Below are 12,087 nucleotides of genomic sequence, written 5' to 3'. Positions count from 1 at the left end.
ACAGTCTTGCTCTGTCGCCTAGGCTGGAGTGCAGTAGTGCGATCTCGGCTCACAGCAACCTCCATCTCCGCCTCTCAGGTTCAAGTGATTCTCCTTCCTCAGCCTCCCGAGTAGGTGGGATTACAGGCACACACCACCCTGCCTGGCTAATTTTTGTATTATTAGTAGAGATGGGGTTTCACCATGGTGGCCAGGCTGGTCTCGAACTCCTGACCTCAGGTAATCCGCCCGCCTCAGCCTCCCACAGTGTTGGGATTACGGGTGTGAGCCACTCTGCCCGGCCAGTACCTGAATATTGAACTGTAGGCTCCGTGGATGGTGCAGAACACATGACAACACCACCAGTGTGTTCAAAAGCACAGTCAGCCACACAGCCACACTGAAGAGTATAGCCAAGTTGAAGGGTTTTTCCCAGAACACCACGAAGCATAGTTCTTTTTTTTTTTTTCTGCTCGCCCAGGCAGGAGTGCAATGGTGCTATCTTGGCTCACTGCAGTCCCAAAGTGTTGGGATTACAGGCATGAGCCACTGCGCCCAGCCTCTATATAGAGGTTTTTTTTTGTTGTTGTTGTTTATTTTTGTTTTTGTTTTTTTTTTTGAGACGGAGTCTCACTCTGTCGCCCAGGCTGGAGTGCAGTGGTGCGATCGCAGCTCAGTGCAACCTCCACCTTCTGGGTTCAAGCGATTCTCCTGCCTCAGTCCCCCAAGTAGCTGGGACTACAGGTGCCCGCCAGCATGTTTAGCTAATTTTTATATTATTATTATTTTTGAGATGGAGTTTTGCTGTTGTTGCCCAGGCTGGAGTGCAATGGCGTGATCTCGGCTCACTGCAACCTCTGCCTCCCAGGTTCAAGTGATTCTCCTGTGTCAGCCTCCCTAGTAGCTGGGATTACAGGCATGCGCCACCACACCCGTCTAATTTTTGTAGTTTTAGTAGAGATGGGGTTTCTCCATGTTGGCCAGGCTGGTCTCGAACTCCTCACTCAATGGATCCACCTGCTTCAGCCTCCCAAAGTACTGGAATTACAGGTGTGAGGCACCCCACCTGGACAATAATCACTCTTAATATTTTTTTCATCAGTCTTTTTTTTTTTGAAACAGAGTCTTGCTCTGTTGCCCAGGCTGCATTGCTTGAGCCCAGGAGTTTGAGACTAGCCTGGGCAACATGGCGAGACCCTATCTCTATGAAAAATTATTATTATTCTTTTTTTGAGACAGAGTCTCACTCCGTTGCCCAGGCTGGAGTACAGTGGTGCAATCTCGGCTCACTGCAACCTCTGCCTCCTGAGTTCAAGCAATTCTCTGCCTCAGCCTCCTGAGTAGCTGGGATTACAGGTGCCCACCACCACGCCTGGCTAATTTTTGTATGTTTAGTAGAGATGGAGTTTCACCATGTTGGCCAGGCTGGCCTTGAACTCCTGACCTCATGATCTGCCCACCTCAGCCTCCCAAAGTGCTGGGATCACAGTTGTGAGCCACCTCGCCTGGCCAAAAAATTAATTTTTTAAAAATATAAAATCTATAAAAAATTTAGGCCGGGTGCGGTGGCTCATGCCTGTAATCCCAGCACTTTGGGAGGCTGAGGCGTGGATCACGAGGTCAGGACATCAAGACCATCCTGGCTAACACGGTGAAACCCCATCTGTACTAAAAATACAAAAAATTAGCTGGGCGTGGTGGTGGGCGCCTGTAGTCCCAGCTACTCAGGAGGCTGAGGCAGGAGAATGGCATGAGCCCCGGGAGGCGGAGGTTGCAGTGAGCCGAGATCGCACCACCACACTCCAGCCTGGGCGACAGAGCGACACTCCATCTCAAAAAAAAAAAAAAAAATAAACAAATAAAAAAAAAATAAAGTAGCCCGTATAGCACATTACAGCTTTATGCACATGGAAAGTAATATGCAAAAATGAATATAGATGTCTACAGGTTGTAGGGATGCAGTGACTTTATTTCAAAATATCTTAATGTTACATCACAGTAAATAAGGTATTAAAAATAAACCTTAAGGTTAATGAAATTGAGGCTATGAAAAGTTTCTGTTTAAAGTATACGACCTAGGCTGGGTGAGGTGGCTCTTGTCTGTAATCCCAGCACTTTGGGAGGCCGAGGCAGGCGTATCACCTGAGTTCAGGAGTTCAAGACCAGCCTGGCCATCATGGTGAAACCCCGTCTCTACCCAAAATACAAAAAGTAGTCAGGCGTGGTGGTGTGTGCCTGTAATCCCAGCTACTCTGAAGGCTGAGGCAGGAGAATCGCTTGAACCCGGGACTTGGAGGTTGCGGTGAGCCGAACCTCCTGTTGGAGAGACGCTGGGGATGGGCCCAGCCCTCTGTGTTTGAAGGAGCCCACCAGGTGATTCTGATACGCACCCACTTTGGGGCATTTAGCCCTGGGACGCTGTGCCATCCTTGCTGGTCCTGATCTCCCCTCCGTTCTAGGGAACTGGCAGCTGGGGACAGCAGCCGTGTGTCGTGGAAGAGCAGGGAACTTGGAGTCCATGGGAACGTGCATTCAGGTCCTCCCTGCCACTAAACGGGATGGTAGGAACCACACTCGCGGTCTCCTTGGGAAGGCCCCTGCCCTGTCCTGGCTCTGAAAACACCGGCCCTGAAGGCCTCTCCACCGGCACGGGGAACCCCAGGGAGTGCCTGGGTGGCGCGGACCTGGAGCTGGGGGTGTCTCTGAGCGCTCAGTGTAGTCCCACGCTGGGTCAGCAGGAAGTAGTATGCGGGCCAGTCCGGGGCGGGCTTGGCCTCCAGGCAACAGCTGCAGCTGTGCTGCTTGGGACCCTCCAGTGTTTGTCCCGTGCGACCTGCGCCGAGGCTGGCAGGGCCTGTGACTTCTGCCAAGGTCAGCATTTGCAAAAGGTGTGCTCTGATGAAGGGGGAGCGTCTTTGCATGGGGTTTGTCGGTAAATCCTGTTTGTTTGTTTCTTTTTTTTTTTTTTTTTTTGAGACGGAGTCTGGTTTTGTCGCCCAGGCTGGAGTGCAGTGGCGCGATCTCGGCTCACTGCAAGCTCCGCCTCCTGGGTTCACACCATTCTCTTGCCTCAGCCTCCCGAGTAGCTGGGACTACAGGCTTCCGCCACCATGCCCGGCTAATTTTTTGTATTTTTAGTAGAGATGGGGTTTCACCATGTTAGCCAGGATGGTCTCGATCTCCTGACCTCGTGATCCACCCGCCTCGGCCTGCCAAAGTGCTGGGATTACAGGCGTGAGCCACCAGGCCTGGCCATGCCCAGCTAATTTTTGTGTGTTTAGTAGAGATGGAATTTTGCCACGTTGGCCAGGCAGGCCTCAAACTCCTGACCTTAGGTGATCCACCTGCCTCGGCCTCCCAAAGTGCTGGGAATTCAGGCGTGAGCCACTGCGCCCGGCCAATCCTTTTTTGTTTCTAAAGCTGTGGACTCTGGGGTGGGAGGCCCGAGATGTCAGCTGTGAAAAGAAAGTGGTGCTCACCTGCTCTGGGTCGCTACTGTCTGAAGTTCCTGGTGAAAGACACTGGGCGGGAGACGGGTGTGTGTGTTTGAAGTTTCGTTACCTTCTGATTTGTGGATAACTCGCTTGGAGATTCACAGCCTTGTGAGGCTGAAAGGATCTTGAATGTTGCTTGTGGGTTGTTTCCCCTTTTTTTGTTGCAAAGAGGGGTCACAGTGGGCCGGCGGCTGACTTGGGCCTGACTTTGCCCCGCACCGCATGCCTGGTTTCTGTGACAGCTGCCCAGCCCCCTCTCACAGTTTATCTTTGCAAGTGGAGCATCCAAGTGTGACTCCCACGCATCGTGTGGAAGGCACCAATTTGTGAGCCAGTCTGGGGAGCTGACCGCCACCGAAAACTTGCTGAGAGGGGAATGCATTCTGAGTTTTAGTGGGTAGATTTGCAGAATTGTTTCGGATTGGAGCGTGGTAAATCTGGAAGGAAGTCAGGGACACTTATGGAATGTTTTCTATTTGCTAGTTATTTTCAGCTCTCCCGCCTCACTGAATTCTGAGGCCCTCGGCCGGGGATCTGAGGGGCCGCTTCCCTCCCAGGGTCTCACAGATAGTGAGTGTTATTTCAGGGGCAGGACACTTCCAAGTCCAGGTTCCGGGTTGGGTCTGAAGCCCACAGTGAAGCAGTTTGGTGCCAGAAGGGTTGGAGTGGGGAGGGGCTGCCGTTCGAGGGGCCTGCGGGGGGTTGCTGTAGTATCAGGGCATAGATGGCGATGGCCAGGCCCAGGGGTGAGGGCATCCTTACGCCCACCGCACGGATTTGAACAGTAAGCTCAGAGGCGGCTGCGCGCTAGGCCACACAGCTAGGAAATGATGGAGGCTGGATTTCAGCCAGGATCTCTCTGAGCCAGATCCCATCCTGTGTCCACAGCCTTTCCAGCTGGGGGCCAAGCTGGCCTCCCTCGTCTCATCTGTTTTCTCCCTGTGGGACTGGGTTAGTTTAGGGTGTATTGTCCAGACTCTGTGTCTCATGGGCTGTGTGCACTGCTTCAAGGGGTGTCAGTTTGATAGAGTATTGAAGTTCCATTAGTGAGCATAACGTTTATTCCTGCAGAAAGCCGGGCTCCTCCTCCTGGTGTTTCTGCCCGTTCTGCAGTGCGTGGTCCGTCACCTGGCAGCGTACCCATTTGAAATGATGTTGTTTTTTTTTTCCCTTTTCGTTTTTACAGACAGGGTCTTACTCTGTCACCCAGGCTGGAGTGCAGTGGCCCAATCTTGGCATACTGCAGCCGTGAACTCTTGGGCTCAAGCAATCCTCCTGCCTCAGCCTTCTGAGTAGCTGGGACTACAGGTTGCACCAACATGCCCGTAATTTTATTTTTTGTAGAGATGGCATCTTATTATGTTGCCCAGGCTGGTCTTTAACTCCTGGGCTCAAGCGATCCTCTTGCCTCAGTCTCCCAAAGTCTGGGATTGTAGGTGCTAGCCATAGTACCTGGTCTTTTTCTTTCTTTTTCTTAATTAAAATTTATTTTGCAAATATGGGCATCTGGCCGGGCGTGGTGGCTCATGCCTGTAATCCCAGCACTTTGGGAGGCTGAGGTGGGTGGATCATTTGAGGTCAGGAGTTTGAGACCAGTCTGGCCAACATGGTGAAACCCTGTTTCTACTAAAAATACAAAAATTAGCTGGGCATATTGGTGCATGCCTGTCATCCCAGTTACTCTGGAGGCTGAGGCAGGAGAATCGCTTGAACCCGGGAGGTGGAGGTTGCAGTGAGCCAAGATTGTGCCACTGCACTCCAGCCTGGGCAACAGAGCGAGACTCTGTCTCTCAAAAAAAAAAAAAAATGGGCATGCTAGTTTAGTAAATTGATATTTGAAAGCATAGCTTTCTAATGATTGGAACTTGTACATAGAAGTTATTGAGATGTTTGAGACAATCGAGAGTTAAAGAAGTGTCTTTGATTTAAAATGTGTTTTTTGAGCTCTTTCAGATTTTCATGCAATCAAAGTTCAAATTCTTCACCAACATGTGACCACTTGGTAATCATTACTGAGTTTACATTCTTTCTTGGAAGATTATCTTATTTTAATAATCAGGAAAATCATAAAAATTAATACATGCTTAATAGAGAACACTTATTTTAAACTTTTTTCTTTTTTTGAGGCAGAGTCTCTGTTGCCCAGGCTGGAGTGCAGTGGCACGATCTGGGCTCACCACAACCTCCGCTTCCTGAGTTTAAGCGATAATTCTCCTGCCTCAACCTCCTGAGTAGCTGGGATTACAGGTGTGCGCTAACATGTAAAAAACAAAAAAAACGAGAAACACTTTTTTTTCTATTTAGAACTCACTTTGTATTAAAAACCAAACTGACTTTTTAAACATTATTCCTTGTTTTGTTTTTTTCTTTGGAAGCTGGGCGTAGGATCTCTGATTTGCTTTTGCTGCTTTGTGCAGGGTGCACGGTGACTTCTTGTCCGTAAGGCAGCTGGAGTTTTCTGGCTTAATTCTTCCGTGCGTGTGGTGGGGAGTCCTAGCTATAAGCAGGCCTGGAGTTTTTTCTCTTTCTTTCCTCCCGTCTTCTCTCCCCTCCCTCCTGTCTGTCCACATGATTTTTTGGCATATGAAAGTAATGTGTTCACTGTGAACACACTGGGGCATTTAGAAGATCGTATGGCTAGTTTATTTGGTTTGAGCCTGTTCTCTTGGCTCTAGAGAAAAGAAAGATTCTTTTTCACACAAAACTTGTACATATTTCACTTTGTTTTCCTTCCCCAAGGTTAAGACTAGATTAGATGTAGTCACAGAAATGTGGGTGTACTTGCTGATTCGTGAGCAGGTGGAAGCCTCCCAGGGAAGAGTTTTTTTTTTCTTTTTTTTTGAGACAGGGTCTCACTCTGTTGCCTAGGCTAGAATGCAGTGGTGCAATCATGGCTCACTGCAGCCTCCGCCTTCCCGGACTCAGGTGATCCTCTCACCTCCCGAGTAGCTGGGACTGCAAAATTAGCCAGTGAGCCACCACGCATGGCTAATTTTGTATTTTTTGTAGCAGTGGGGTTTTGCCATCTTGCCCAGGGTGGTCTTGAACTCCTGAGCTCAAGCGATCCTCTTGCCTCGGTCTCCCCAAGTCCCAGGATTACAGGCGTGAGCCATGGTGCCTGACCACCATTGATTTTTTTGAACCAAAGGACGTGCCCGCAGCGTGGACTCCGTAGCATGAGTGAGTGGGTCCAGCGTTGACTCCGTAGCATGAGTGAGTGGGTGTAGTGTGAGTGAGTCCGGCGTCAACTCCGTAGTGTGAGTGAGTCCGGCTTCGACTCCGTAGTGTGAGTGAGTCCGGCTTCGACTCCGTAGTGTGAGTGAGTCCGGCGTCGACTCCGTAGTGTGAGTGAGTGAGTGTGGCTGGCTGACGATGGGACCTGTTGCATGACGTGGCCAGAGTCCATGTGCTGAGCTAGCACACAGCAGAGGGAGGCTGCACTTTTCAATTTATTTTATTTTTTGTACAGATGGGGTCTCACCATATTACCTAGGCTGGTCCTGAACTCCAGGGCTCAAGTGATACTCCCTCCTGGGCCTCCCAAAGTGCTGGGATTACAGGGCTGCGCCACTGTGCCCAGCCAAGGCTCCACCTTTTGAGCAGCTATTCTCATTGGTCATTCACCATCTCCCCTGCAGATCTGCCGACACCCCAGGCCATCGAGCCCCAGGCCATCGTGCAGCAGGCCCCAGCCCCCAGTCGAATGCAGATGCCGCAGGGGAACCCGCTGCTGCTGTCCCATACCCTGCAGGAGCTGCTGGCCAGGGACACCGTGCAGGTGGAGCTCATTCCGGAGAAGAAGGGCCTCTTCCTGAAGCATGTGGAGTATGAGGTTTCCAGCCAGGTAACTGGCAAATTGTGTGTGTGTCGGGGCAGGAGGGGGAAGAAAGGGTCACGTCTCAACATCTCAGGGCAGGAGTGGTGTGACAGGAGAAGGCTGAAGGGTGAGTCTGTGTGGCTGGCTTACAGGCAAGATCCAGCACTCGCAGTAGAGTCAGGCTGCGGAGCTGACTTTTCCACACCTCTGCTCCCCGCACCTCACTCTGGCCCAGCCACGTCCCCACCTGGTCACCCCTGGTCCAGTTCGTCCTCCCCACCACTGTGCTCTGGAGTCCTGTTTCTTTTTTTTTTTTTTTCCCCTGATGTGGAGTCTCGCTGTGTCACCCAGGCTGGAGTGCAGTGGCGCGATCTCGGCTCACTGCAAACTCTGCCTCCCGGGTTCAAGCGATTCTCCTGCCTCAGCCTCCCAAGTAGCTGGGACGACAGGTGCCCGCCACCACGCCCGGCTAATTTTTTTGTATTTTTTTTTTAGTAGAGACGGGGTTTCACCATGTTAGTCAGGATGGTCTTGATCTCCTGACCTTATGATCCACCTGCCTCGGCCTCCCAAAGTGCTGGGATTATTGGCATGAGCCACCGCGCCCGGCCTGGAGGCCTGTTTCTTAGGAATCTCCCTCAGATGGTCCACAGAGCACAAAGCGGGATCCACACCAGCCTCGCTTTGTAATAGTGGAAAACCCCCGAGGATTAGAACGTCAGCCCCATCGACTCCGGACCCCAAACAGTGAATGAAATTTGCATGGCAGGATCAATATGTGTCACTCTAATCCCCTTTAATAACACGGCCCTCCTGTTGCCGGGCATCCCGATATTGGGCAGGTGAGACACAGACACCGAGTGCCTGATGCCCGTCTGGAGCAACACCGTGGCTCTCTCTGTCCCTTGCTTCGTTGTCTCAGTTCCATTACGACAGATTCTGATGGGAGTTTTCATTGTTCATCCTGGGCATTGAGTAATTGATGAGCTAACACTGTCCTTGGGAGGTGTGGAGTCAGCAGGGCTTGTGGGATTTGCACAGACAGAGCAGGGCCCACTCCTGTGTGGGAGTGGGCGGCCCTGGCCCAGCCCTGGCCGGATGGCACTGCCAGGGGCTTGTTTGAAAAGCGTCATGAGCAGATGGTCCTGGGTAAAAGTTGTGTCTTTTTGTTTGCTTGTTTTTAAAGAGACAGGGTGTTGCTCTGTCAACCAGGCTGGAGTGGAGTGGCACGATCATAGCTCACTACAGCCTCAACCTCCCGGGCTCAAGCCATCCTCCCACCTCAGTCTCCTGGGTAGCTGGAACCACAGGTGGATGCCACCACACCAGGTGGTTTTTTAAATTCTTTGTAGAGATGGGATCTCACTATATTGTCCGGGCTGGTCTTGAACTCCTGGGCTCAAGTGGTCCTCCTGCCTTGGTTTCCCAAAGTGCTGGGATTACAGGCGTGAGCCACCATGCCCAGTCTTTTTTTTTTTTTTTTAAAGTACAAATGGAGACTTGCTGTATTGTCTCAGCTGGTCTTGAACTCCTGGGCTCAAGCGGTCCTCTCACTTTGGCCCGCCAAAGTGCTAGGCTCACAGGCATGAGCCACTGCACCTGGCCTTAAGGACAAGCGAGCCGGTCTCCCCTCCCTGCCGTCTGCTCTGCTGTGCTTCACTGTGTTCCAGAGCCTGTGGCCACACGGTTCGAATGGTTGTCAGTACTGCTACCAAAGGACAAAGCGGGTCAGAGGGGAGGACTCCCTTCGAGGACCGTGTCAGAGCCGCCTTGCTGTCCGGCTTTGCCATGGTTCCCGGCCCTCTGGGCCGCAGTCGGGGGTGTGGACCAGCTGGTGGGATGCCACGGGGGAGCAGAGCGAGCCACCCCTTCCTTCTGGGGCCTGGCAGCCTGGGGGTGAGGCAACTCTGAGCATGTGAGACGTGCCGTTGCCTGCCAGGGAGCCAGCGGCTGGCCTTTCTTCCAGTCTTACTAAGCTGCCCGTCCCTTAAGTAAATCCATTGCCACATAGGGAACATTTGTCAAGGGGGCAGTTTGGTCACCCTGATGTGTGTGTAACGGGCCAGTCACTGACCAGGTGGGAAGCCACTATGCTTCATACCATTTGTTTAGTTTTTTTTTTTTTTTTTTTGAAATGGAGTCTCGCTCTGCCGCCCAGGCTGGAGTGCAGTGGCGTGATCTCAGCTCACCGCAAGCTCTGCCTCCCAGGCTCACGCCATTCTCCTGCCTCAGCTTCCTGAGTAGCTGGGACTACAGGTGCCCACCACCATGCCCGGCTAATTTTTTGTGTTTTTAGTAGAGACGAGGTTTCACCGTGTTGGCCAGGATGATCTCGATCTCCTGACCTCATGATCCACCCGTCTCGGCCTCCCAAAGTGCTGGGAATGCAGGCGTGAGCCACCGCGCCCGGCCTTTTTTAATTTTTTTAAGACAAGGTCTCGCTTTGTCGCCCAGGCTAGAGTACAGTGGCACGATCTTGGATCACTGCAACCTCTGTCTCCAGGGTTCAAGGGATTCTCCTGCCTCAGGCTCCAAAGTAGCTGGGACTACAGCCGCCCACCACCATGCCCAGCTAATTTTTGTATTTTTAGTAGAGATGGGATTTTGCCATGTTGGCCAGGCTGGTCTCTTTAACTCCTGACCTCAGGTGATCCACCCGCCTCAACCTCCCAGAATGCTGAGATTACAGGCGGGAGCCACCGCACCCGGCCTAAGAGCTATACAAAGTTTAAAAGTTGTATTGCCATACATGAAGGTGTCACAGGGTTTCTCCATTTAGTAAAGGCCTGGTGAGAGAAGATGCACTTGGTGCTGTCGTTTTCCCGGGCTCTGTTGAGGGGAAGTGACGAGACAGCGTAGTTTCCAACGTCGGATCTAAGCACCGACCCTTCTCTTGCAGCGCTTCAAGTCCTCGGTATACAGACGGTACAACGACTTTGTGGTCTTCCAGGAGATGCTCCTGCACAAGTTCCCCTACCGTATGGTGCCTGCCCTGCCACCCAAGAGAATGCTGGGAGGTAAAGCCAGGCATGCTGCCCACCGGGGGCGGAGGGAGCAAGCCCATCTCCTGGACCCTGTGGTCCTGGCTCAGGGATGGACCCCACTGTAGACCGGGGCAGGTGCAGGGCTGCGGGGAAACTCCAGCCTTTTGGCATCTGGGACAGAGCTGTGGCTTGAGCCCAGCCTTGGTGCAGGCAGGGAGACTGGCACCCGGCAGCCTTGGCCCACCAGAGCCTTCAGCTGCATGACTGACAGCTGGGGAAGCCCTTGCTGTGCAGGTGTGAAAGAGAACCCCAGTTCTCCTCTCCAGAGTGCAGTGGCCAGGGATCCTGAGAGCTCCCGAGAGGGCTGCCAGGAGCTCTGTGTGCTCACCTGGCTGGCATTGCCCTGCCTGCATCTGCAAAGCCGTGGCAGCCTGAGCCATGGGCACCATGGGAGCGCTCGGTGGCCTCATGGAAGAGAAGTGAGGTTGTGCAAGTAGGAAATGTCAGCTGCATCTTGCAGGAGAGAAAAAGCAGCACACGGCTGCCTCACCTTCACCTCTCTGCCTGAAGATGGCCTCGGGCCAGGTGGGAGATCGCAGACGACCTCAGAGCTGCTCCCCAGGCCTGTGTCCCCATGGGCTGCAGAGCTCGCGATGGCGGCTGCCAGCTCTGATCTCACTGGTGGTCTCTCCCTCAGCCCATTCCTCAAATTCTGAATAAAACATGCTGGGGAAATGAGTGCTTAGAGCTGATCATGGCTTTCCGCCATTCCCAGCCCTTCCACAGTCACCGTGTCCTGGACGGGGACGCAGCATGGGAGCTAAGACAGTCGCCAGTTCCCCGCATCTGAAATCGTACGATGATGCATAAATGCTTCCGCCTCTCATCGGTCACTGAGCAAGCAGCCCAGGGTCTGATGATGTGATTTTCTCCCCGCCGCATGTGAAGGCCACAGAACAGATCATTCAGATCACGCTGAAGGGCACACGGGCGCTCAGGGCAGCAGAGAGCAGAGGACGCGACAGGGATGTGTGATGCTGGCGGGCGTCCGAGTTGATGAGCGCTGGCTGGCGTTCAGCGCCTGGAAACCGCACACGCGCGCTGGGCCGCTTGCGCATTTGAGGAAGTGCAGCCTCATCGGAAGAGGCCTGCCAGTGCTGAGCCAGGAGGGAGCCCCAGCCACCTGTATTGTTTGTTTTCTTTCTTTTATGGTGTTTTTTTTTTTTTTACATGGAGTCTCACTCTGTCACCCAGGCTGGAGTGCAGCGGCACGATCTCGGCTCACTGTAAGCACCGCCTCCCAGGTTCACGCCATTCTTCTGCCTCAGCCTCCCGCGTAGCTGGGACTACAGGCGCCCGCCACCACGCCCGGCTAATTTTTTTGTATTTTTAGTAGAGACGGGGTTTCACCGTGTTAGCCAGGATGGTCTCAATCTCCTGACCTCGTGATCCGCGCACCTCAGCCTCCCAAAGTGCTGGGATTACAGGCGTGAGCCACCGCACCTGGCCTCTTTTATGGTGTTTTTTGTTTTTGTTTTTGTTTTTGAGACGAAGTCTTGCCGTGTCACCCAGGCTGGAGTGCAGTGTTGCGGTCTCGGCTCACTGCAAGCTCCGCCTCCTGGGTTCACGCCATTCTCCTGCCTGAGTCTCCCAAGTAGCTGGGACTACAGGCGCCCGCCACCACGCCTGGCTAATTTTTTTTTTTTTTGTATTTTTAGTGGAGATGGGGTTTCACCGTGTTAGGATGGTCTCAATCTCCTGACCTCGTGATCCACCTGCCTCAGCCTCCCAAAGTGCTGGGATTACAGGTGTG

General features: G+C 52.8%; 1 protein-coding gene across 5 annotated transcripts in view; it reads left to right on the top strand.

Annotated features, from left to right (window-relative positions):
• The window catches only part of SNX8 (sorting nexin 8), a 98,040-nt gene that overhangs the window by 66,530 nt on the left and 19,423 nt on the right, over positions 1-12,087 (top strand). For 4 of the 5 annotated variants that reach the window (XM_055346778.2, XM_055346777.2, XM_019031150.3 and 1 more), the window contains exons 2-3: positions 7,112-7,317; positions 10,190-10,307. In XM_055346778.2, coding sequence (XP_055202753.1) covers positions 7,177-7,317; positions 10,190-10,307 — 259 coding nt within the window. In that variant the 5' untranslated portion in view covers positions 7,112-7,176. Of the gene's footprint in view, positions 1-5,699; positions 5,721-7,111; positions 7,318-10,189; positions 10,308-12,087 lie in introns of those variants that run through there. The other variant, XM_019031151.3, reaches the window with a different exon arrangement.

This window comes from Gorilla gorilla, chromosome 6, assembly GCF_029281585.2.
Source record: "Gorilla gorilla gorilla isolate KB3781 chromosome 6, NHGRI_mGorGor1-v2.1_pri, whole genome shotgun sequence".
Classification (NCBI taxonomy): domain Eukaryota; kingdom Metazoa; phylum Chordata; class Mammalia; order Primates; family Hominidae; genus Gorilla; species Gorilla gorilla.
The sequence above is the reverse complement of the archived record's forward strand: the minus strand, read 5'-3'. Positions and strand labels throughout refer to the sequence as shown.